Source organism: Odontesthes bonariensis, chromosome 18 (genome assembly GCF_027942865.1).
Source record: "Odontesthes bonariensis isolate fOdoBon6 chromosome 18, fOdoBon6.hap1, whole genome shotgun sequence".
Taxonomy (NCBI): domain Eukaryota; kingdom Metazoa; phylum Chordata; class Actinopteri; order Atheriniformes; family Atherinopsidae; genus Odontesthes; species Odontesthes bonariensis.
In genome coordinates this window covers 18,852,272-18,878,022 of record NC_134523.1, presented here as the reverse complement: position 1 = coordinate 18,878,022, position 25,751 = coordinate 18,852,272, and the positions used below count along the sequence as shown (strand labels likewise).

Below are 25,751 nucleotides of genomic sequence, written 5' to 3'. Positions count from 1 at the left end.
AAATAAAGTACATTTACATTTACGTTTAATAGCTTACCTGCTGTTGTAGTCCTCATTCATCACCTGCACCACAAAATCTGCCATTTATAATTTCAGGTAAGTAGCTTTTAAGGATGCAAGTAACAAAAAGAGAGAAGAAAATGTGATATGTGATGAAACGTATGTGAAGTATGAAATAGAGTGATGGAACAGAATTGATTAACAAACTGGGAAAATTAACCACCAGAAATTTACCATTTACAGGAAAACAACATCTTCTGCTAATTCCACACTTAAAGATAAATAACAATACTAAGAAGTGGCATTAGAATCCTCAGATTAAATAGTTTTGAGTTCCACCTATGATTTATAGGCATTAAGCCCAAAAGCTTGAAATAGAAATACAGATGACAGCTTTAGAACACTTCAGGTTGCTAGCATTTGTTAATATATAACCAGAAGATGAGCTGAAGTTCATTCTAAAAATCTCATTTGTTTCCCACAATCCCAGAAATCAAATCAGTAGCCGAGGGAAGCATAGGAGATGACGATGAGGAGGGTTAGAGTTTCAGGTGACTCATTCTTTAGTCACACGGAGGCATCAGCATTTAAATGTGAAAATAAAAGTAGTAGGTCATGGGTTTATCTTTAAAGAAGTTACATCAGACCAGGTTGATTTTAATTGACCACATTTACTCAACAAAACCAAGTTCTAGCATACATTTGTCTGTGCATTATTTATCTGTGAATCCCTTTATTACAAACAAGAACTGCAGAAATCAAGCAGTCTGATCCTGCAGGGCTTCAGGTGAGGTCTTAGCATGACATTGTTATGACTCAGTTGGGTACCAACAAGACGATTAGAAGGAATGGCACAACACACATAAGATAAAAAAAAGGACAAGACACACAAGAAATACAATTGTATTATCGGGCAAACTAGAGCTATCTATGAGCCAGAGCTTGCCAGCAGCATGGAGCTCGAAGCCCCGGAGTTTTGCCCACAATATATCGAAAGTCTGGGTGCCAGATGGTAGAAATCATACCAACAATGCAAAGAGAAAAGAATAAGGCATCTTTGGTTTTTACACTGAATTCATCACTATGAGGACTGTGCTGTAGCCGATAATTAAGCATCCGGTCTCCCCGGCTCGACCCACGGATAAACCCTGGCTTTCACCTCAACACCACCTGATTAAAGAGTAAGCCCTGTCTAGCACAAGAGGAATTTTCTAGTCAAAGGCCAGGAGGGAGCCCCAGTCAAGCCCTGCTTATCCCCCAGAAGAGACAGCTAAGACGTTACTGGCCCCAGCATGCAGTTCCCTGCTTTTGGTCAGATAAAACAGAGTAACAAGCACAACTTGGAAAACTAACCCACAACCCAAATGCATTTAAAAAATACAACCATTACTCATAAAATACAAAGAATTTGTTCATTAACAGCTTACATGTAATTCTAAGGTGGATGTGAGGGTTTGGGGATGAGTTGTTGTGCCCCTACCAATGTTGAGACCAAACTTACATCCTTAAGAAACAACACTAGTCCACAACTTTGAGGGCGAGGCATCAGTACTCTGTTTCTGACTGTTTTGGATCCTTCACAGTTTGCTGAGCGACAGACACGCCAATGGTCTTGCATGTGGTCTTTTTGGGTGAATCTTTTGTGACAGAAGTCGCAGTAGAATCGTTTCTCTCCCGTGTGGATTCTCAAGTGAGCTTTCAGGCTTGTGTTGCTGGTGAACGTCTTGCTGCACTCGGAGCAGCTGAAGGGTTTCTCTCCCGTGTGGATTCTCAAGTGAGCTTTCAGGTATGTGTTGCTGGTGAACGTCTTGCTGCACTCGGAGCAGCTGAAGGGTTTCTCTCCCGTGTGGATTCTCAAGTGAGCTTTCAGGCTTGTGTTGCTGGTGAACGTCTTGCTGCACTCGGAGCAGCTGAAGGGTTTCTCTCCCGTGTGGATTCTCAAGTGAGCTTTCAGGTATGTGTTGCTGGTGAACGTCTTGCTGCACTCGGAGCAGCTGAAGGGTTTCTCTCCCGTGTGGATTCTCAAGTGAGCTTTCAGGTATGTGTTGCTGGTGAACGTCTTGCTGCACTCGGAGCAGCTGAAGGGTTTCTCTCCCGTGTGGATTCTCAAGTGAGCTTTCAGGTATCTGTTGCTGGTGAACGTCTTGCTGCACTTGGAGCAGCTGAAGGGTTTCTCTCCCGTGTGGATTCTCAAGTGAGCTTTCAGGCTTGTGTTTCTGGTGAACGTCTTGCTGCACTTGGAGCAGCTGAAGGGTTTCTCTCCTGTGTGGATTCTCAAGTGAGCTTTCAGGTATGTGTTGCTGGTGAACGTCTTGCTGCACTTGGAGCAGCTGAAGGGTTTCTCTCCCGTGTGGATTCTCAAGTGAGCGCTCAGGTATGTGTTGCTGGTGAATGTCTTGCTGCACTTGGAGCAGCTGAAGGGTTTCTCTCCTGTGTGAGTCCTGAGGTGATGCTTCAGTGTAACACTGTGTAAAAAACTTCTACCACAGACCGAACAGCTGAATCGTTTCTCTGCCGTGTGGATTCTCAAGTGAGCGTTCAGGTATGTGTTTCTGGTGAACGTCTTGCTGCACTTGGAGCAGCTGAAGGGTTTCTCTCCCGTGTGGATTCTCAAGTGAGCTTTCAGGCTTGTGTTGCTGGTGAACGTCTTGCTGCACTTGGAGCAGCTGAAGGGTTTCTCTCCCGTGTGGATTCTCAAGTGAGCTTTCAGGCTTGTGTTTCTGGTGAACGTCTTGCTGCACTTGGAGCAGCTGAAGGGTTTCTCTCCCGTGTGGATTCTCAAGTGAGCTTTCAGGCTTGTGTTGCTGGTGAACGTCTTGCTGCACTTGGAGCAGCTGAAGGGTTTCTCTCCCGTGTGGATTCTCAAGTGAGCTTTCAGGTATGTGTTGCTGGTGAACGTCTTGCTGCACTCGGAGCAGCTGAAGGGTTTCTCTCCCGTGTGGCTTCTCAAGTGAGCTTTCAGGTATGTGTTGCTGGTGAACGTCTTGCTGCACTTGGAGCAGCTGAAGGGTTTCTCTCCCGTATGGATTCTCAAGTGAGCTTTCAGGTATCTGTTGCTGGTGAACGTCTTGCTGCACTTGGAGCAGCTGAAGGGTTTCTCTCCCGTGTGGATTCTCAAGTGAGCTTTCAGGCTTGTGTTTCTGGTGAACGTCTTGCTGCACTTGGAGCAGCTGAAGGGTTTCTCTCCTGTGTGAGTCCTGAGGTGATGCTTCAGTGTAACACTGTGTAAAAAACTGTGAGCCTTAAGGTCCGTCTTACGGCCAAATTTTCTTCTGCATTCTGAGCAGCTGAAGGGTTTCTCCTCTTTGTGAGTCTTCAAGTGTTTGTTCAGGTTTCCGCGGAGCCGAAATCTTCTCGCACACTCTGAGCAGCGGAACGGTTTCTCGCCACTACACATTGTTTCAGCTGCATTTATTGCTGAGTTTGAATCCGCCAGAGCTTCGCTGCTCTCCTCCCAGTCGCCATCGCTGACATCTGTCTCTGATGACTCTGAAGTCCTGTCACCAAACTGTAAATGTGGTTCTGGTTCACAACAATCCTCTTCTACAACAGAGTTTCTGTCCTCCTCTGTCAGGCTGCGATGAGGCTGAGAGGGCAGAGGTTTCTCTTCATCATCTTCACTTTTCATAAGGACAGGACAGAATGACAACTCTGTTATATCAGCCTCCTCTTCCTCCTCTTTAATGCAGGGCCCCTCCTGTTTTAGCCTGGAGCTCCCCTCAAGCAGCTCTTCTTCACCAATAATCACCCTCTGGATCCCTGGAAGTAAACCTAACACAGAAACGAATATTAAACTAATTTGTTATCACGAAGACAGGAAAGAATTTTATACATACTCTTTTCCAGATGATTTATTGTCAATAAACTCCTAATCCATCGTTACGTTATTTCTCTAATCGAACTTGTCCTTTTTTTTCTTGTTGTACTGTATTCATTGTGTTCTTCTTTACAGACAGGTTGTAGTTTCTACATTTCAGCTGATTGAACATTTACATGTTAATTGGGAAAATAATTTTTCTATCAATAAAGTACATAAAGGTTCTGTCAAATATCCTGATAAATAATCAATAATGTATTCTTTTGTTAACACTTTGATGTTAATTTATTTTACAATTCCATTAATATATATTCATCACGTCATTATTAACTAGTTTACTGCATTTGTGTTTCATGCTGTTTTAGCTTAGCAACATCAGCTCCGTAACGAGTTTTCTGGAAGAAAACCAACCTTCTCCTCTTGACTCCATATCAGCCTTTAAAATTAACACTCCGCGGTGTTGGTTTGCCTCTGGTCTGCTCACAGAACCGCACTTTCTTTCTAGTTTTGGATCGATTTGTGGTGCTGTTTGCTAACGGAGTGCAGCAAATAGTCCGTCAAAAACTCAGCTGCCACTTCCGGACACATTTCTCGTCATCGTCTAGTCGGTCGTCGCGCGGTTATGACGCTTCCAGTGGCAACACTCATCGGCCAATCAGTGGAAGGCAGTCGGCTGACGTCACGTTTTAGTAACGCTTCCGGCCTGCTTGGACCCAGGGGTGAGGTGATACGGAAAATCTACCCAGTTGCAGGGACTGCGCGCCGAGCCGAGCCGAAGGGAGCTAGTGGAAACGCGCCACGAGATGGCTTCGCAGGAGAAATTCACTCCTTGGTCGTTCGAGGAGGTCCAGACGTTCCTGACTCTGGTTGCCGAAGATAGGATTCAGAGGGAACTCGACGGCACCGCACGGAATGAAAGGGTTTTCAAAGAACTCGCCCAACAAATGGCCACGCATGGCTTCCACCGTACTCTCCAGCAGTGCCGGGGAAAACTTAAGAAAATGAAAAGTGACTACCGGGCCACTAAAGATCACAACGGTCGAAGTGGTGTAAATCGCCGGGTCTGGAGGTGGTTCGGCCACATGGACGCCATTTACGGTCACAGGCCAGCAAATCGTGGACGGGAGGTGGTCAAAATAGTGGTCAAAGATGGTAAGTGAAGTGTTGCATTGTTGTTTAGTGAGCATGCTAATATCAAGTTAATCTCCGTCCTCTGCTTTTTCTTGTTGTTGCCATTGTGCGTTGTGCTTCTGCTTATAGTTGCTGTGTTTATTTTTTGTTTAAGAAACCACAAGCGAGGAAATTACTTTTTCTCCCAGCGACGACCCTTCACGTTCCCCAGCAGCAGCACCAGCAGCACCAGCAGCACCAGCAGCACCAGCAGCACCAGCAGCACCACCACCACCGCCAGCAGCAGCACCAGCAGCAGCCTCGACGCCAGCAGAGGCAACAAGCAGCACACAACTTGTGGTCAGAGGTAAGAGGAGACCCGTTTCAAATCTTGTGTCCAAATTGTATGTCCCTAGAATATTTTAAAAGCCTGCTTTGGTTGCTATTGGCCTGTTATTTATAATTTTATTGTTGTGCAGGAAAGAGGAAAAGGAGCCTCCTCGAGCAGGACACTGCAGCTTTGCTGAGGGAGCTCCACGAAGACGATGTAGTGCAACAAGAACGGGACCGGGCTCAGCGAGAGAGCCACTTCCAGTTGCTCTTGGCAGATTCACGCGAGGCAAGAGAAGTGGAAGCCAGCCTTAGAAGAGAAGAGAACGCACAGACAGCAGCGTTCCAGCAGAAGTTCCTCGGCCTGTTGGGTCAGCTGGTGCAGGCAATTGGCAACCGGCGTGTGGAGTAAATTCATACATGTCCCTGCCAGGGAAATGTATATACTTTGGACTGTGTGTATATATGCACTTTTGCTGTGTATTTTTTGCTTAAATGACTTAATAAACCATTTGTGTGATTGTAACATGACTTTTTCTTTTGTCAGCACACATACAGAGAATGGGTAAAGAAAAAAAGCATAATTTAATTAGCATCTAGACCTGTTTTCATAGTATACATTTTTATTTGGTTGTAGATCACCTGCAATAGTGTTTGCACATTCAACCTATTGTACTCTCTGATTGGAGAGTACAATAGGTTGAATGTGCAAACAATTCATATTGTAATCAATTACCCTATCACCCCAATTTGATACTTGGAGATGGAAATGTTCTGGAGTTGTGGTGTGTAGGTAAAGATTGGGGGATACCTTTAAGGATGATAATCAGAGAGTACAATAGGTTGAATGTGCAAACACTATTTGAATCAATTTCCCTACCACCCCAACATCAATAAGCATGTGTGAATTCAGAATGCCACCAGCAAGGAGAGATCCTTGATATTGTGTACAGGATGTGATAGTTATAGTGAACTTCTAATTACATTTAATAAATAAAAGTGGAGACATATTTGCAAAACTGAAAAGGTTTATTGTTGTTCAAATCTGTAGTGCAGAACGATACACGCGTCAGAAAATCGATGTTCAGGCACTTGACAAAAAGTGACGCATCAGCCCCTCCCTAACATCGCTGCCCTCCTCCTCCTGTGCCACTGCTGCCACAGGCTCAACTACTGTTGCTGCTGCAGCTGTGTTCCATTCTGGCACATAGGTCTCCCCATGAGTTTCGCACAGATTGTGCAGAGCACAGCAAGTCATCACCATTGATTTCACAAGTTTTGTGTCCGAGTCGTTCCTTTTCAGAAGGCAACGCCATCTGCCCTTGAGCCTGCCGAACGCATTTTCAACAACAACCCGTGCTCGGCTGAATTTCTTGTTGAACAGATGCTGTTCAGGTGCCAGTCGTCCATTGTCCTGAAAAGGTTTGAGGAGCCAGTTCTGCAGGGGGTATGCCGAGTCCCCTAGGAGGTAATAGCCAGCAGTCACTCCACCAATGTTTCGTGTGTGAGCAGGGACAAGGTTTCCCTGGCTGCCAAACTCCCACAGTTCAGACAGTCTCAGTACCTTGGCATCATGCAAACTCCCTGGCAATCCAGAAAACACGTTCCAGAACAGCCCCTTTCCATCCACAACACCCTGGAGAATAATGGAGTGCCACCCTTTACGATTTAGGATAGGGATGTGTGATCCACCGATGGCACCAAGGTCCGGGTACTAAAGTATAATCCGTTTTTCTGTCAAAACGAAAAAACGAAAAACGGAAGTAGCTGTCCTTTTTCCTTTTTTCGTTTTAAACCAAAAACGAAAAAACGGCAAAAAAACCGGATTTTGTTGATTTCATAAAAAAACGAAAAACGAAAAAACCAAAATCAAATAACGACCCAAATTTGGTTTTTGGAAATTACTTTTTTCATTTTTCGTTTCTTACGTTCGAACATGACGGCAGGCAGACCGGAAGCGGAAGTAACGCCAAAATAAAATTAGCGTGCTAATTTAATATCAAACATATTTTCCGCTTTTTATACACCCATTGTAGGTAGTAACGCCAAAATAAAATTAGCGTGCTAATTTAATATCAAACATATTTTCCGCTTTTTATACACCCATTGTAGGTAGTAGGCTGCATTTATTTTAGTTAAGTGAAACTACAACAGCTGGTTGTTTGGGAGAACGTGATAGCCTATATAAAATTATAATACGCTTAAAAAAAGTGATCACAGGCAAATATGACGAAAGATGAGGCTAGCCTTTCATTTCTAGCTGAACATTGCATCTACAAACCTTAAACAAAATCAACCGTCTTTTTTTTTCTTAAAAGATGTTTTATATTGTTTTCATATAATTTTCTGATGGCAATTATAGAATGCGAGTGCGTGTGTTATATTGAAAGCGAGGCTGTCTATGAATATAGACAACAGTGAGTTGTTTTTTTTTAAATGTGTTTAATTTTTTCAATAAGCAGACATACAAAAGACAAGACTAGAAAAAATAATAAAACGACGACAACAACAACAAGCTGGGAACAACAACAGAAAAATCAAAAACCCAAATGGAAGGATCAGTTTCAGATAGATGTGACAGGTACATTATACAGTATAAAATGAGCTAGAGATACAGCGGATGCTGAAAAAGAAGAGAGACACCCCCCCCCCCACATGTCTTTATTAATATTTTGTTTACTTTGTTTACTCCACTTTGTCCGCACACCTGCAACATTTTGGCTTCAAAGGAGCAAAATGCAAGGTCACATTACAGGGTCTGACATGTTCACTCTTAACTGTAGGCTATGTCAGGGTGTATTTTACTGTAATCTCCAGCAATCCTGGCATGGGCCCAACAGTGAGAAGGACCACCACATTGTCCAGATTGAACAATCTAGACACCAAACTGCTGAAGACCTTGTATTGAGAGCCCGCTGGGACCTGCACTGAGGCAGACAGAAAGAGGCAGACTGTCTCCACTGTCTCCCCCTCGATAGAGACAGGCACCAGGGGCGGGGTGGTTCGCCTGAAGTCAACCACCATTTCCTTTGTTTTGGTGGTGTTCAGCTGCAGCTGGTTGGTCCTGACCTGCACCATCCGGCAAAGTTCTCCACCAGTCCCCTGTACTCCCCCTCCTGCCCATCCTTAATGCATACAACAATGGCGGTGTCGTCCGAGAACTTTTGCATGTGGCAGGTCTCTGAGTTGTAGTTGAAGTCAGTGGTGTACAGGGTGAACAACACCGGGGAGAGCACCGTTCCTTGTGGAGTTCCAGTGCTACTGACCACAGTCTCTGACAGAAATTGGTGATCTTACTCACTGTTTCTGATCCTGTGTTAAAATACAAATTTATTGGAGTAATATCTTATTTGAAATGCAAAAGATTGTGAAAAAGGACCTCGATCTCGACCCGGTCTCTCTCCTTCTGGGCCTTCCCAGTGAGCGTGTGACTGATAAGTACCAGAAGAAGCTGTATAATGTTATGTCATTCTACAGCACTGGATTTCAGATAAAGCCCCCTCATTGAGAGGATGGCACAGGACATTGGGGGGGGGGGGGGGTGTCTCTCTTCTTTTTCAGCTCCCGCTGTATCTCTAGCTCATTTTATACTGTATAATGTACCTGTCACATCTATCTGAAACTGATCCTTCCATTTGAGTTTTTGATTTTTCTGTTGTTGTTCCCAGCTTGTTGTTGTTGTCGTCGTTTTATTAGTCTGTCTAGTCTTGTCTTTTGTATGTCTGCTTATTGAAAAAATTAAACACATTTAAAAAAAAACAACTCACTGTTGTCTATATTCATAGACAGCCTCGCTTTCAATATAACACACGCACTCGCATTCTATAATTGCCATCAGAAAATTATATGAAATATAATATGAGATATAAAACATCTTTTAAGAAAAAAAAAGACGGTTGTTTATTTTGTTTAAGGTTTGTAGATGCAATGTTCAGCTAGAAATGAAAGGCTAGCCTCATCTTTTGTCATATTTGCCTGTGATCACTTTTTTTAAGCGTATTATAATTCTATATAGGCTATCACGTTCTCCCAAACAACCAGCTGTTGTAGTTTCACTTAACTAAAATAAATACAGCCTACTACCTACAATGGGTGTATAAAGAGCGGAAAATATGTTTGATATTAAATTAGCACGCTAATTTTATTTTGGCGTTACTTCCGCTTCCGGTCTGCCTGCCGTCATGTTCGAATGTAAGAAACGAAAAATGAAAAAAGTCATTTCCAAAAACCAAATTTGGTCCGTTATTTGATTTTGGTTTTTTCGTTTTTCGTTTTTTTATGAAATCAACAAAATCCGTTTTTTTTGCCGTTTTTTCGTTTTTGGTTTAAAACGAAAAAAGGAAAAAGGACAGCTACTTCCGTTTTTCGTTTTTTCGTTTTGACAGAAAAACGGATTATACTTTAGTACCCAGACCCACCAACACAGTGTGGGAGCCCCCATCTGTTCTCGTTGTAAGCAGCCATCTCTCTGAATTTTTCTTCATTAGGCAAACGGATCTGCTCTGGGACCAACACCGTCTCTGCCGCAGCACAAAACTCCTGCACACACCGGCACACCGTTGTGCCGCTGACTCCGAAAAGGTGTCCGATGCTTCTGTACTCTGAGCCAGTAGCAAGCTTCCAGAGTGCGATAGCCACTCTCTTCTTCAGGGCCACACATTCGCGGAAGCTTGTGTCTTCCCGCTCCAAAATAGGGCGCAGTTTGTTGCATAGAAAATCCAGCGTTTCTTCGGACATTCTGAAATTTTGCACCCACTGCGCGTTGGTGAAGCCAGGGACAACTATATCCCACCACTCAGAGGATCGGTTGAACGCCCAAACCGACGGCTTGCGACGGCGGCTTCGCGAGCAGAGAAGCATCTGAAACACACATACAACATACACATTTTAATGTTTTATAGCAATAGCATGCAGCCAGTATTGTACAATGTAACGCGGATGATAAAAGCTAGCGTTAGCAACCGTTAGCTTACCTCCAAACGTCGTCTTTTTGAAGCTCGTCTTCTCTGATCTTGAGCGTCACACTGCTCTATGTATAACAAAAGTCTCCGGTACTTTTCAATACTGTTTTGTCTGGCGGCCCGGAGTCTTCTCTGGCTCTCTTCTCTTGCCTTCTGTGCGACAAAAAGCCACTGGGTGAGCAGCAACACGAGCGCCTTGGTGTCCTCCATGCTACCTCCTCGTATGTTGTTGTTGTTGTTCTGGTCTTCCAGATTTGTACGTTGCTCGGCGCCGTGTAAATGACGTCACGGAGGTTTCGCGCAGCCGTGTTACGACGACCCCGCCCACGTCGAGGAGGCACGATGTGGGTTTTAACAACTAATATTTTTCTTTATGCCCTGAGCACCTGCTTAATGGTTAATGTCTTTAATTGCTGAGGAACATCTTGTTGTTGAAGTCTGACTGGTCATGTGAGCTTTCTTGGGTCTGAGGTCATTATTTGTTTTTGTTTCATGAAGATCAAAAGTCCAAAACAGTGACCGGCTAAGACAGGTAGATGGCTCAATATCAGCAGCCACATGGGGGCAATATGAATCAATAAAAAAAATATATATATTGATCTGTATTAATCTGTCTCCAATCTTATTTAGTCAGACCAGATCATTGGATTTCAAGTAAACGATGTAACAATATCAACATTTAGTTTGGGTTATGGGACAAGATGTTGAAATCTTGTCTGGGGAAGGGAATGCAATAACATTTCCCACCATTTTGAAGGATATTGATCTGTATATATGAAGGAGACCGATAAAAGTAGACGTGTCATTGAGTCTTTGCGTAGACAAACCAAACCATCTAAATCAACCATTTAACCAGAGACCAGTAACAGAGCTCATTGCTCTGTGATACACTGTATCCAGTGCATGTAAAAATTGCAGCGCTGCATGTATGTATAGGATAATCATGCACCATAATCATGCAAAGATTTGAAAGCTCTTTTTGCATTGACTTGGAAAATAAAAACTGTAATTTTGATCAATTCTTTGTAGGGTTGAGTGAGATAGCCGATTGATTTGATTCATTCTAGTTTTTTGAAATTTGTTTTTCATGACTTTGTTAAAATGGCCACAAAAAGGCAAGATTTATTAAACCAAATCACAATTTCAAATTAAAGGTTTACATCAGGGATGTGGAAGTCAGTCATATCTGTGTTGTGTTTGGTATGTGTAATGGAAAATGTATTCTTATATGCATTGTATTGAGTGTTACTGTGTATAACCTGCAGATGACCTCGCCGCAAGATACCAACATATCCTGTTTTTCTCTTTCCTCCCGAAAACATTGTGTGCTTGTTATATGATCACACATATATGCACTTTAAGGAGGATAGAAATGAAGCTGGTACTTGCAGCTGTGTCTGTGTAACCTTGACTGTAGTTAGGGAGGAAAGGTAGACTAGATAAGAACGCTCAACCAGTCCCAAGGATCAATGACGCGACAATGTGCATTATAACTGAATTGTTTTTGTCTCAGTGGTCAGAACAGCTCTGTACCTTGTGCTGTGTTGTTCTCTCTTGCAAGATATTATTAAAAGCCTCTTATCTCCTCAGAAAATAACTGACTCTGTGCCTTACTAAAATTTCCACCACATATGCATGATAAATAAGGAGGATAAATAAGTGTTGTAATCTGCACATAGAGAACAAAGTTACCTGTGGATTCGGGAAAAGCAAATGTCACCATATTGGGCCCGCAGACACTTAAGATCACACTAGTCAGTAGAAAAGAAATAGGTTAAAACCTAACCAACCACAAGTGGACGTGCAGGGGTCATGACAAAAGACACGCAATTATCCAGTTTCAGCATTTTATATGTTGACAATATATTGTCAATGAAAAACAAGGTTTAAATTATGATAATTTATCCAAAATCCAATTAGATGGATTTTGTCCTGTTGTTACTTACAGTTTACACAGCATCTTTACTTTTTTAAACAGGATTGTAATTTAATTTCAGTGTCTTTCATTACCTGTTTGTGTTTGCCGGGAGGAAGTCTGGGCGAGTCAGGATGGAGAGCGGCTTCAAGGCCCGCAGGAGGCAGATATCACCAAAGTCACATTTCAGTCCTGTCCAAACAAAGAAGGAAGACGATGAAAACTCAGGTGGCAACATTGAAAAATAAAAAATGTCCATAAAAGATTCTACTTTTTGCTGTTCGATCAGTGTTTAGAGGACCTAAAAGAGATTCAAGGGATCTTTAAGCGTTTTCAGTCAGTCTTGTCTTGGCACTTTCAGACACCATTTTAAAACATTAAAAAATACCTTTTGAAAGAGTTTCATGGAAGCGAAGTGTAAGGCACCAAGCAGTTAGGGAACGAGGACACAGGCAAATATATACGTATTAGAGTCAAATGTAAAAATGGAAACAGACAATGCCCCAAAACAGCAGAACAACTCATATTTTTAAACAAAAACTTTCTGAGACATTGTTTCTGCATTTATCCTTATTAATCATTTTTCTGAAGCATGATTAGCTACATTTGCTTATTGGAACACACTGACAATGACATCCCAATTAGCTGGCTATGACCCAAGATGTGTGAGGGTCTGCAGTTGTTCTATTAAAGTCTTTTACATGAGTTCACAGCAGTTAATCCCAAGACTCTCATGTGTGGCTTCTGAATGATTAAAATGAAATGAAAGTCTTTCATATGTGGCAGTTATTTAGAAAAACAGATAGATGCTATGTAAGTATTTTTTCTAGAATGTGTTGGTCAGTCGGTCCTGCTGTTGGTGCACAGGTTAAGCTTTAAGATAATTTCAGCCACTGTGTTAAACTGTCCGGTGCTGTGCTGCCATGTCAGCCGGGTTCTGCCTGTTTGTACACATTATTACAAAACTAAACTTTGCAGATGTTTTCAGGGTCATTGAAAGGGAGAGTTGCAACTCTTGTATGAAACAGTTTTTGTCACCCGCTTGTGACGTTTTAGCACTTTAATTCATGGCACCTCACGCTTGAAAGCATTTCTCATATTTCCTAGCAGTCTTTGTGGTGTTGATAACTGCACACCTGATCTGTCACTGCATAAAGGGTGATGATTGTCAAAAAAACTTGCTTTGATCTAATGCGAATTGTCGAGTGACTCTCTTCACATTACCTTTAATGTGAAGTCTGTAAGTGTGTGCCTGGTTTTCCATCCATCCATCCGCTTAATCCAATTCAAAGTTGCAGGGGGTGCTGGAGCCTATCCAAGCTGCCATTGAGTGAGAGGCGGGGTACACTGTGGACAAGTCGCCAGTCCATCTCAGGGCCACACAGGGACAAACATGCACAATAACAAATTAACCTAACATTAACCTAACAATGTTTTCTTTCCGGAGAACCAGGAGAGAACTCACGCATGCACAGGGAGAACATGCAAACTCCAGCTGGGATCTGAGACAGGAACCCTCTTGCTGTGAGATGACTGGGCTAACCACCACACCACCGTGGCGCCCTGTGTGTGGTTTTATTGAACAAAAACCAGGAAATCAGTTTTCTTTAGTTGCCTTGTCTCTTGCATGAAGAGTATCAGTTAATTAGGAGAAAGGGTATTCATTTAAGGTAAAACACAATGTGCTGCTGCAGTGGTTGGTTGTTGAAAAGTAGCACACAACCGTTTAAAAGCAAAATCTGTGTTTTGCTGGAATCTGTAGTAAAATGCATTACTTGACTTTACTGACATGTCTATTACACAACTTCTCCTATGTAATGAGTTTAAATAATTTGCACGTGACCCTGCATTTTATTTCTTTTAGTTTATTTTCCATGTGTAAAACACTGAACATGCATGGTGTACATTTGGATAACAATTATTCTGGAATCTTTTGGATGTATTACTGGCATTACAACCTACACTGTTTTGTATTTTCTAACAACAGCAGAGTTGGTCAGCAAAGACACTGAGAATCTTTTCTTGTGTAAGTGCATTTGTTAAAGTTTCAAACAAATCAACAAAATACATATTTACTTTTCAGAAAACCTCACAGCTTTTCTGTAAATTAGGCTTGTGTAACTAAATGAATAAATTATAGCTAAATAAATAACCACAGAAAATGCTTCAGAGAGAAGAAACAGTTAACTTTCACTGTATATTTTTCAGATTAAATGAGCTTTGGACCAGTAAGTCAGCAGGGTTTCTTAATCGTGTTCACATTTGGCTTTTTTCTTCTTATGGTTTAACCATGTCTCCATGTTTCCACTGCCGGTCCGAAACTGTGGAATGACCTCCCGTTTCACATCAGACAGGCCCCTTCACTGCCCATTTTTAAAACCCGTCTCAAGACCCATTTTTATTCCCTGGCTTTTAACCCAGCATGAGACTCTGTTTCTAGTATTGTTTTATTGTTTTTATTATTTTAATATTGTTGTTGTTTATTGTTGTTTTTACATTGTTCTTGTGTTTTAAGCCTTCTTTTATTTTGTGTTGTACAGCATTTTGTTTCAGCCACAGCTGTGTTAAAAGGCTATATAATAAAGTTGATGATGATGATGTCTGTTTGTGTTCCACAGAGCCACAATATTCAGCTGTTAAAGCTGAAGAAAACAACGATTTTTTTTTCTCTCCACAGAAATAAAACAGTTTCATTAACATCTTCTAAGAGTGATCAATATTTTCTGCCTGGGGTTGTTGTAGAAGCTTTTAGTCTTAGTTTAACTATAGTTCTCCAGCAGGGGACGCTGTGCTTCACAGAGTTTTTCAGTAAATCCGTGTAAGTTAAAAAAAGCATCCTGATGAAAAGCTTGCATATTATATTATATTATATTATATTATATTATATTATATTATATTATATTACCTCTAGAGACTATTAATATTTATTTTAGTCTTCTTAGGCTAATTCTTGTGATTTGTTCACATTTTTCTTTCATTCTTACTTTGAATGTAAAGAGCTTCATTTTGAATGAGTAGTTTTATGTTCTGTTCCTAATAGTAAAGTCGATAAATGTTTAAACTGTGTCCTTTTTAACTCACCGTGCGATCCAGAAATAGCAGACAGGCGTGATCGAGTCATCAATAAACGTATTCATTGACTGACTGCAGAGTGTGTTTTGTTGTATTTCTATCTTTGGCTGCAGGTCTATGTTTAGCCTCTCCTGCGCCTCCACCCCCGCACCATCACCACCGCCACTACCGCCCACCAGCCAACGACCAGCTGATCTTTGTTGTACGTAACTCCGTCTTGTCGTGGCCCCGCCCCCTTCCTATGGAGGATTTATTTATTTTCTCCTCAGTCTCCTCCACCGTAGTTGCGTCCATTAAAACCGAGACGAAACGAAAAAAAACCTCAGCGGGATAACGCTACATCAGCAGGTGGAGCAGCAGGGCCGCACCGCCCCGGAGGAGCGGATGATGAGAGCTCACGTCCGGACGGTGAGCCGACCGGAGCCGCCGCCGCCGAGCACCAAAGGAGGCGACATGACTGCGGAATAAACAGGCAAGAGGACGCCGCTGCGCCTGAGAGAAGAAGGGAGGTGATGGGTGGATGTGTAGATGACGGATGGACGGATGAGCAGATGAACAGGTAGATGATCTGATGGCGGGTGAAGGTGCGGATGGAGCCCTCTGACCGCTGCTGTGTCCGTTCCTCGAGGCTTCACCGCGGTCACAGAGCAGCACGTAGAGCCGCTGAACGCTCCTGGAGCTGGACAAAAATAATATGAACACTCTGCTGCTTTGCAGCATCCATCATCCCCAACATCAACATGATTTATTATTGGTATTGACGGCCTTCAGCAGCGCCGAACTGGACTGACTGACCGCGTCCTTGTCTCCCGGCGGCTCTCAGTCAGGATGTCTGGAGCGGCCGGACCTGCACCGTCCACCGGGGCCGGGCCGGAGCTGCCGGACCTGAGCCACCTGACCGAGGAGGAGCGGAGCATCATCCTGACCGTGATGAAGCGACAGAAGAAGGAGGACGAGAAGGAGCAGAGCATGCTAAAGTAAGAGGACTCAATAGTTAATCATTTTTTTTTTCCCTTTTAGCTGCAGCAGGTGAAACCATTATAAAATAAAACGTCATAAATTATATAAAAACAAGGTGACCTCTGACCTCTTGTTCATAAACTATGATGCTGACTGATGGTAAGAGCTGTGAAGAAATAAATGATCACATAGTAAAAGGTAGATCTGCTCAAGTAAAACGACTTGAAAATCATCAGCTAAACATAAGGAGGGGAAAAGAATTGACGTGTCCTGACAGCTAGTGAAAATGTGCTGATGAGATGAAGAGAAGTATGAATTTGAAATGTTCTCTGAACATTGATTGTTGTGGCTGCAGCAGAGAAAAAAATGGATCTGAGTACAGGCCCATTGGAAGACAACGAAAGGCTTCCTGGGAATCTTTTCTCTGGCGGTGGAGCAGTGAGAAAACCAGCATCTGTGAGTGTGAAGGAGAGAAAGATGAATGAAAACAGAAGGTGTGTGTGTGTGTGTGTGTGTGTGTGTGTTGGGGGTAGCTTAGCAGTCATTTATCAGTGAAATTGTCTTTGAATCACCAGAAACCCGAAAACTTGCGGGGTTAGGATCTTTCAAATCTCTTTCTTTGATGAGTTTGGTGCTGCAGGCGGATCAGGAGAGTCGGGATTCTGGGTAATGCAGTTTATTCTGGGGTATATGCACTTAACCCAGGGTGCTTTTTCTGTAATCCTGCAGACTTTGTGGCCCGGGTTGCTGGTAAGAACAAAGAATTTGGTGGTTTTTGCCATGTGGATGCTTTTCACAGACAGCCCTTCTGTTGGTTTTAATAGGACTACAAGCTAAATCCATTTATCACATTAGTGCGGGTGTTGGTGGATTGGAGCGGAGGTTTCTTGTGGATCAAAGTGTCTCAAGGTTTTGGGATTTCTGAAGACTAGAGCATTTTTTATATGAATGCAATTAATTTGGATGGATTTGCAGAATAATCTCCAGAAGTGATAAATTAATCAATCAATGCATAGAATCAGAGCAAATTAATTGGGTGGTAAATAAGAAAACAACTGAAATTATTAAGAATTTATTAGGTCATAATTAGATAATCAGAAGCAAGTGTCAGAGTAAAATGTCTTCCACCATCAGAAACACTAACACTGCTGAAACTTTTATATTATGAGCCACTGGAGCTAAATATCAGATACCCGTATCAGTGTGTATGGAATAAGGGTTATAAGAGTTTCATGTGATGGTGTCTAGTGTGACTCAAAATTATGATTTTGCATATTTACCGAGCTGTTATGGCCATCCATGGCCACCAGATGTCACTGAAGACAAATAAAGCTCAAGTTGGATGGTCGTCTCCTTATCCTCCTTATTGTTGTAATGCGGTCTGATATAGATGATTCAGCCTCTAATTTCTTAAATTGCTCCTCCTAATATAATGCCTGAAGGAAGGCTTTAGCATTTTTCTTAATTCTGTTACTTAAAATAATGACACTGTTTTGTTTCGGCTGCTGGAAACAGACTTTGAACTTGAGAGACTGAGATGTACATTATCCTCCAATCAAGAGATTGATGAAGCACAGAAGATGAATCAATAATGATTAGAGCTCTCTATTCCCATGTGGAGTTCAAACCAACACTCCAGTGTTTGAAAGGTTAACACAAGAAAGATCACTAGTAATGAGGCGTGGCTGAACAAGCACCAGGTCTGATGCCTTGCTCAGAGGCTGTGTTATCACATGATGTCTGCTTTTAATTTGCTGTTTTCTGTTTGTGTTTCTTTCTGTTGTTTATGTTTGCGTTCAATGGAAGAGCTGCTGCTGTGCAAGTTCAACTGAGAACAAACTTACAGGGAGAAACGCACAGCAGAGCACACACAACTAATATTTAGCAATGGAACAACCAGAAGAAGAGGGTTGGCAGTAATGTGACAAACAGCTTCCGTGCTGACCTCTTGGTCTGCCTCCCTGACCTCTACATCTTTCTTACTTACCTCTTAAAACTCGTCACTGATCATGAGAACATCCTCATTGATCCCAGGGATGGCTTTTTTGACCTGTCGATCCTCTAGAACCTACTCACTGATCCATCGGAGCACCTAACTAAACAATTGAGCATCCTTGTTCTCTAGATAAACACTTTGAACCTCATCTAGACATGACTTACTCACTGGTCTCTAGGAGATACTAAGGAACTAATGAAACCTCAACAAAACCTCTCAAACTTCCTCACTTATCACCTGGAGGCTTCTCCTACCACCAGAGCCTCCTCACAACCTGTGGAACCTTCTCACTGATTTCTAGCACATCCTTTATGATCTTCAGGAGGTCCTTACTGACCATTGGAGCCTCCCACCAACCTCTTGAACTTAATCACTTATTTCTGTTAGCTTCTCACTGATGTCCAGCTTGTCCTGACCTGTGGAACCTATTTAGGACATCTTGAACCTGCTGACTGATCTCCACTAGAACCCCATCACCTGCCTCCAAAATCCTGCCTCCAGTAGAGCCTATTAACAAATTTGTACCAGACCTTGTCTCACACTCAAAATCTTATATTGATCCCCACTACTTCATCAGCCATCTACAGGAGCTCTCCTCGTGAACTCAAGAGCCGACTAACTGATATGTAGGAGCTTCTCACTGATGGCTAGAATCTCATCATTTACCTTTTAAATCTCTACACTGACCACCAGCTTCCTTAGGGAAACCTCTGACTAACCTTTTGTACATTACCCCATCTTGACATCTGGAACTTCCCAACAGGTCTCGAGAGGATCCTCACTGATGATTAGAACCTCATTGGCGATCTCGTGAACCTGCCCGCTGACCACTAACCTCGTTAGTGAACGTCTGGCAAACCCTTATTACCTCATCTTTACCTCTAGAGCTTTCTCTCTGGTCTGTAGAAGCTCATTATTGACCACAAGAACCTCACTGCTGATGACTAAAAGCTTTTAACAGACCATAGCAACCTATCTGTAACCTTTAAAACCTCACCATCTACCTCTGGAACCTCCTCTTTGACCCACGGAGCCTCCTAATTGATGTCAGTAGTCTTATCACTGTTTCTAGAAGCTCCTTACAGAACATTAAAACCTTTTCACTGATCCCGAGAACCACATGAAGCTTCTTCATGACTCTGGCTGGGTGTTCGGTCTCATGGTCTCATGGTCTCATTTTGTTGCTGCAGAATGAAATCCAGATAATCAGACGCCCCCTTGTGGTGATAAATCAAAAGAAAAAGAAAATCTCAGCACTGTATAAACCCCCGATGAGAAGAACATCAGCAGCTCATTTAAATGTTTCCCATGTTTTTGATTATTTGATATTTCAGTTTTAGTTGGTTTCTGTTCTGACATTATCTTATTTAATTTTTTTGTCATCGTCATCATCATCACAATGTTTGTGTCTGCAGGGATCAGGAGGAAGTGAAACCTCCCTCAGCCTTGTAAGTACCTCAGTCCGATCTACATCACCTGTCCTGGCCACGCCTCTTTTATTCATTTAACTATATCTTTTCCCACATTGCCCTCGTCCCCTGGTAAATGTGCTTCCTGTCAGCTGACTTTCTGTGTTACCTGGACAGGTGGAATCCATTCTCAGGGTTCAGTCAGTTGGTCAATAATGTTGCTGCCAATGTGTCCGAAGTTCTGCAAGTTAAAAGTCCGACTGACAACGAGTTGCCGACGTGAGTAAAAAACTAGAGGCTGAACTGATCAGAGGTGTTTCAAACATGTAGCTCAGCTCCAATAGAAATCAGATCCAGTGTTGTCTTGAAGTTCTGCTTTATGATGTCTTACAAATGAATCTAGAAGAGTAGACATGGAGTAGATCGGAACCAGCACCCTGAGTTACAGAATATCGAACTAAAAGCCCCAACTAGAGTGAGACCCAAAAATGTGGACTGTCTGCCTGTTTTTTCTTTTTTTTGCATTTAACCACAACGCCTCCGACAACCATTTCTATACCGAAGAATCTCTCATTGTGTGATGTTGTTTCTGCAGAGCTCTGACTGCCGACATCTTAAGGCTCCATTCTCTTTGTCTCAGCCTCTTCATCGAATCTGATGTATAAACTGACCAAAACAGGAAACTTGATTGAATCATTCAGTTGTTCAGACCTCAGTAGAGCTGGACGGAATATTTGTCATGTGACCGTGAGACCACTGTCTGATCTCTACTCCCTCCCCGTCCTCACAGGAAGTTACATCAGCAGTTTGAGATGTATAAAGACCAGGTGAAGAAGCTGGGGGAAGAGCCTCCGGTGGCCCAGACAACGAGGGCCGAGTCTCCTACTTGTGGTGTGTGCCATAAGACCAAGTTTGCTGATGGCTGCGGCCGAGCCTGCTGCTACTGTCAGAGCCGCTTCTGTGCCCGCTGTGGGGGGCGTGTCCCACTGAGAGCCAATAAGGTCAGTATTCATGCGTTTGCATGTCGTAGTAAATAGAACTATCAAGAAGCAAAAACAGATAGATTTGGTTTCTGTTCAGTCTTATATTCATTTCAGAACAATGTCTACAAATCTTTCTTCCCAAATCTCAGACATTTTCTGCACAAATTGTTTGTTGTGTAACTTATTAGGATCTGTACAAAGAGTTTAAAAGTATCCCAAAACTAAAACACTGTTTTGAAATGACCTCCTAAAAACCCAAAGGGTTTTCTTGAAAACTGGACATGATTACTAACTTTTGCCAAAACCTTTAATTTCTCAGCCTCAAATAGACATGTGAAAAAAAAGGCAGCTTCAACCAACTGTGTCCCGATGTTCTGCAACAGTTCATTTGATTGAAAGCTATGAAATCATATAATATAATACATAGCCTAAAAAAACATACAGCATGTGATTGGCTGCAGAGAGCAGTGGGTGGAGGGAATAAAGTATAAGCCTTCTGGCAATGAACAGCCTTTAAAAAAGGTTTAATTCACAATATAAATCAAATTGTAGTTCACTTTTTTGTAATTTCGGGATTGTACTAGAACACACTTTTTCCTCTGCAGTGGAGGCAGCAGCTCCATGATGCAATCAATGTCAGGTACTGAGAACAGCTATGAATTTATATTATCACAGTTTATATATGATTAATCATCATTACAATTAAGAAGTGTTTTATAACGTACAAACAGCACACATTTTCCTCACATGAATGAAAACACTAAAGCTCACCAAATGTTTTCCTCCATCTCGACGCCCCAATAAGATAGTGACATCCACTTTATGTTCTGTATGTCCAGTCTATGACGCAGATTAGTTTTATTCACTATAAAAATGTGTTGTTAGAAATGGAGGCTGTTTTCAGTACTCTCTCGATATTCACGGTTGACCTTTGATCTATAATGTCAGCAGAGATGTTTCAAACTAACTTTTTAGTCTGGTGAACTTCTTACTGGTTCACCAGGGATGTTCACAAATGGGTCTCAGATCCATTCCTTTGCACTTTTTGGGTAATCTGTGGTTGAGAAGTGAAATCCTGTGGATAGTTGAGCAAGGGGACTGCTGATAAGGATCATTCAGAACAATTAGCCTCTGTTGTCATATGCTTATTATTAAAGATATTAATGTGATTTATTTATTTCCGAACCACTCAGACCAAATCCAATTCATGTGACTCCATATGACAACATATAAATCTAGCTGTTTTGTTAAAAATTTTTTTTGCCAAACTGTGATACAGTTTATGCTTACTAAAGATATCTGGACATTTTAGTATAGTTGAATATGGGGAGAATTGAAATTGAAAAGCTGAATTAGAAAAATTGACGAGGGTTATCAGTTAACAGGGCTCCCTTTGCAGAACAGACAATTCTTTTATTTCAAGTCTTTTTTTTCTAATATGTGTATTGGTGGGTCACTGTACAAATTGAGCTTTGTCCTATAGAAGCAGCTAATTAATGATTGAATTAAGTCCTTTATGCCAAGTCCATTAAATTACATGAATAACAAGTAAATCGTATCTAAGGTAGGAACGTAAGAACTCAGTCTTATGTGGTGCGGTTTGGTCGTTGTTGCAGTTGTTGTTGTGTTTGGACACCAGATGGAGCCACCTTATTTGTAAAAGTATCTCAACAACTCATCGAGTCTCTTCACTCTCATGTGACCCCACAGAAAATGTTAGGCAACAGAATTACATTGCATTAATTTTCTACACCAACTTTATGCTGTTAGAGGTGCATTCAAGCTATCATTGGCTAGTCTTATTATGACTACTGACAGAGCTAAACAACCATGCATGCTCATTACAGTTCATGCAGAATCACCTGTTAACCTAAGATGCATGTTTTATGACTGTGAGAGAACATGCAGACTCCACACAGAGAGCAGAAGTTTAAACCAGGAACCTTCTTGCTGTGATGTGCAAAGTTAGCCACCACACCTCTGTGCTGACCAGCAACAGAGTCCATGTTGTTAATTTGCTTTCAGTTTAAAAGGTGTGTGTGTGTGTGTCGGACTGTGCTTTAGGTGATGTGGGTGTGCAACGTGTGCAGGAAGCAGCAGGAGATACTCACTCGGTCGGGGGAGTTTCATTCCAACACGTCGCTGCTGACCGTCGATCCCGGCTCACACGGGGCTCCACATCCACCAACACAGGGGCCACCAGGGCTCACGGGGCCCCTCAGTAACGGAGCCGCTGAGCAGTGAGTGTTGCTTTTATCATTACATAATGTAAACTAGTAATTAACAGAACGTATGAACATGAGTTCGAGGTACAGTTTAAACAGAGTGGAAAAACATCGAACATTTGGAAAAAACGTTGATGTGACGATCAGAGAAACACAAATTTATCTAAACTTGGTAGTTCAGTATAAAATTTCCCTTAATCAGTTGATCCATCAATAAGTTAATCAACATTTATTTGTGTAGATTTGGTTTCTGAAGATAAATTTGCAGATAGATATTTAGTAAAAAGAATAAAACTGTGGGTTATATTAACCCTCAGTTGTGTCTGCAGGCTGTTACTGCTGAATCACTGTCAAGAAAACTTCAGACTGGTCCTTTAGGGTATGGTTTGGTGTCAATTATATGCCCACCAACACACACACACACACACACACACACACACACACACACACACACACACACACACACTCTAACACACAGAGATTGCTCACCCACTCCACATTACTCCCCTCAACACGCACATGCAGATCATCCACCCATCTCTCACACACACACAAACACAAACACACAGTAATCAGATTAACAGATTATTAATCCTGCAGATCACAAGGGATTATTGCTGCTGCTAAATACAGCATGCTAACACACACAGGCTAGCAGCGGCTAACCACAGTGATGTAATTTCCTGTGTGGGCGGAGTCAGGGAGGTAGTGGATGCTGGAGGGGGAGTGGCTAGATGCAGGGTAGGCAGGGCATCTGTTGTGCTCCAGCTGTCAGTTATAAACCTGCTGAGTGTGTGTTAATGTGTGTCAATGTGTCGTGTGCTGAACCGTCATGAAGCTTCAAACCTTCGACAGCTCACAAAACAGTAAGAGGCTCTTTATTTTTATCTCTGAAAAAAAAACTTGAAAACACAGTTCAAACTTTTTCAAACTCATAGTTTGGATGCTCATCTGGTCACAATACCTCTTTGAAATAAGTGTGTCAGTGTGTCATCCTACGTCCACATGATGTGTGTGTTAATACACTCTGACCAGGCACGTATAATTAATCTAAGTATGTATCTCATATCTTGAATTATCTGTTACTTTTGTTTAATTTTTGGAACCTTGTTATTGTAGATATTTTTGCATGTGATTCTAGATTTTTGTAAAACTTTATTGAGCTACCCAGCAACTAATTAAGACAGTAAGTCATCTCTACTTTCAGCAGCTGCAGCATTAACCTGCTGAACACATGAGGGCATCAGTAATCAGAAATATTCAGATCTTTAAGTTGATGAAAGCAGAAATACAGTAAAATTTAGTCCATAACAAGAGAAAGTCCTGTATGGAAAACCCTACTCAAGCTAAAGTACATAAAGTGCCAGCAGTGGGATGTATTTTAAAGTTTTTATGTGAATGTGCTCTTCTCTCCCCAACTAATCAGTCTTAACAATTCAACTCATGTTGATCCATCTGTTAGAGCGATGTGTTGCTGTTGGAAGTGGAGCTAATTTGAATGACTTCATACATAGATTCAACACAGGAACCCAGATAAATATGGGGTAGTATTTGATGATGTTATCGGTTTAGGGGGGACCTGCTCTCAGTGAAGCTGCTGACAACTCATAAACGGATGATGACCCCAATTGCATGTTGCATTTTGCATCATCCGATGTGTACATTTTTCATCCTTAAAAGTGATTAGTAAGTAAAGCTTTAAAAGGTTTTCAGGCATAATAATAACTGATTTTGTACATTTTTGTACGTGATAAAATGAGGTTAATACAACCTCAGATGGACAATAACACATGACATATTACAATGTGTCATTATTCATTTAACAAAAAATAAGACAAACTGCAGAAACAATATTTAAAAGAGAAAGTATACCCCATGAATAAGCCCTTTAGCAGCAATAACTTGAGCTAATTATTTTTTCGTATTTAGGTTATGAACTTAAACATTTAACATGCTTTCTTAGGCCTGTAGACTCTTGGTTTTTAGCACTTTCTCTGATCATTGCACGGTCTGACCTTGGGCTGAACTTCCTGGGACGTCCACTACTGAGAACTATTTTTAATGTTTTCCACTTGTGGATAATCTTTCTCTCTGTAGAATGATGGACTCATAATTGTTTGGAAATGGCCTCATAACCCTTCCCACATTGATGGGCAGCAACAATTGCTTCTCTAAGATCATTGCTGATGTCTTTCCTCCTTGTCATTGTGTTAACACACAACTGAATGCTACAGACCAGTAAACTGACAAAACTTCTGATTTTTATCAAGGTGCTCACACTTGCTGATGATCAATTAATCAAATGCATTTGATTAACAGCACCACGCTGCTACTTACCGTCTAGATTCCTATGGAGGCAGTAAGGTTGTGCTTAGATATTATTAGACACTTCTTCTGCATATCCTTTGATATCTGCTGTTAAGAAGCAAGAAAATGAAGAACATGAAAAATCCCATGTCACTTGAGCTCTAGATATTAGTATTATCATTTCTATTCGTAGTTGTATTATTAAGTAAAGGAAGCTCACAGTCTCAGCAGATTCTTGTGAACTCTGTGTGGAACCATGATAGTTTATATCATCTAGCAGGTTCCTCCGTGCCCTCTTCTCTGATTGGTCCATCATTCTGTGTGTTCAACAGGAGACGAAGCATCTCCGGGCCGTATTATGATGGTGGGGGAGGACAAATGCCTCGCTCGCCCTCTGACCATGGTCTGGAGCGTCGCACTCGCTTACCGCACAGCTACCAGGGTAACGGAGAGGAGGAGCTGCGGGCCCGAAGACGACCAATCAGGGATGGGAGAGGCCGCTGGCACTCACAGGTGGGTCTGTTAGGAAAATGGGTTGTTTACTGATTATGGTCACAATTGGGATTATTACCATAATGAGTACAATTTGAAATTTAAAAAACATAAAACATTCAAGCAAATGTAAATATAGACTAAAATGATGATAATATATATAAAACTGACAGA

The 25,751-nt window shown here is 41.9% G+C and overlaps 3 protein-coding genes across 15 annotated transcripts in view; 2 read left to right on the top strand and 1 right to left on the bottom strand.

The window, feature by feature from the left end:
• Positions 1-687: 687 nt before the first annotated feature.
• LOC142367155 (uncharacterized) lies at positions 688-4,410 on the bottom strand. Its single transcript, XM_075449103.1, has 2 exons — positions 4,229-4,410; positions 688-3,771 (listed from the first exon to the last, which is right to left on the bottom strand). The coding sequence occupies exons 1-2, from the start codon at positions 4,245-4,247 to the stop codon at positions 1,436-1,438; spliced, it is 2,355 nt and encodes a 784-aa protein (XP_075305218.1). The 5' UTR covers positions 4,248-4,410; the 3' UTR covers positions 688-1,435.
• A 98-nt stretch (positions 4,411-4,508) lies between these two features.
• LOC142367752 (uncharacterized) lies at positions 4,509-5,783 on the top strand. Its single transcript, XM_075449778.1, has 3 exons — positions 4,509-4,969; positions 5,103-5,294; positions 5,407-5,783. Exons 1-3 carry the CDS (start codon positions 4,621-4,623, stop codon positions 5,667-5,669), a joined length of 804 nt encoding a protein of 267 aa, XP_075305893.1. The 5' UTR covers positions 4,509-4,620; the 3' UTR covers positions 5,670-5,783.
• Positions 5,784-15,413: 9,630 nt separating this feature from the next.
• The window catches only part of rims2b (regulating synaptic membrane exocytosis 2b), a 41,272-nt gene continuing 30,934 nt past the window's right edge, over positions 15,414-25,751 (top strand). For 8 of the 13 annotated variants that reach the window (XM_075450212.1, XM_075450213.1, XM_075450218.1 and 5 more), the window contains exons 1-6: positions 15,419-16,182; positions 19,577-19,609; positions 19,748-19,849; positions 20,361-20,571; positions 22,618-22,793; positions 25,418-25,598. In XM_075450212.1, the coding sequence (XP_075306327.1) occupies positions 16,034-16,182; positions 19,577-19,609; positions 19,748-19,849; positions 20,361-20,571; positions 22,618-22,793; positions 25,418-25,598 (852 nt within the window). In that variant the 5' untranslated portion in view covers positions 15,419-16,033. Of the gene's footprint in view, positions 16,183-19,576; positions 19,610-19,747; positions 19,850-20,360; positions 20,572-22,617; positions 22,794-25,417; positions 25,599-25,751 lie in introns of all 13 variants that reach the window. The other 5 variants (XM_075450222.1, XM_075450223.1, XM_075450221.1 and 2 more) reach the window with 3 other exon arrangements.

What these genes read in the sequence shown, in the direction of transcription:
- LOC142367752 (XM_075449778.1), top strand. Translation starts at nt 4,621, where the DNA reads ATGGCTTCGCAGGAGAAATTCACTCCTTGGTCGTTCGAGGAGGTCCAG. An exon ending in CAAAATAGTGGTCAAAGATG is followed by an intron (nt 4,970 to 5,102) that starts GTAAGTGAAGTG and finishes TTTTTGTTTAAG; the next exon opens with AAACCACAAGCGAGGAAATT. An exon ending in CACACAACTTGTGGTCAGAG is followed by an intron (nt 5,295 to 5,406) that starts GTAAGAGGAGAC and finishes ATTGTTGTGCAG; the next exon opens with GAAAGAGGAAAAGGAGCCTC.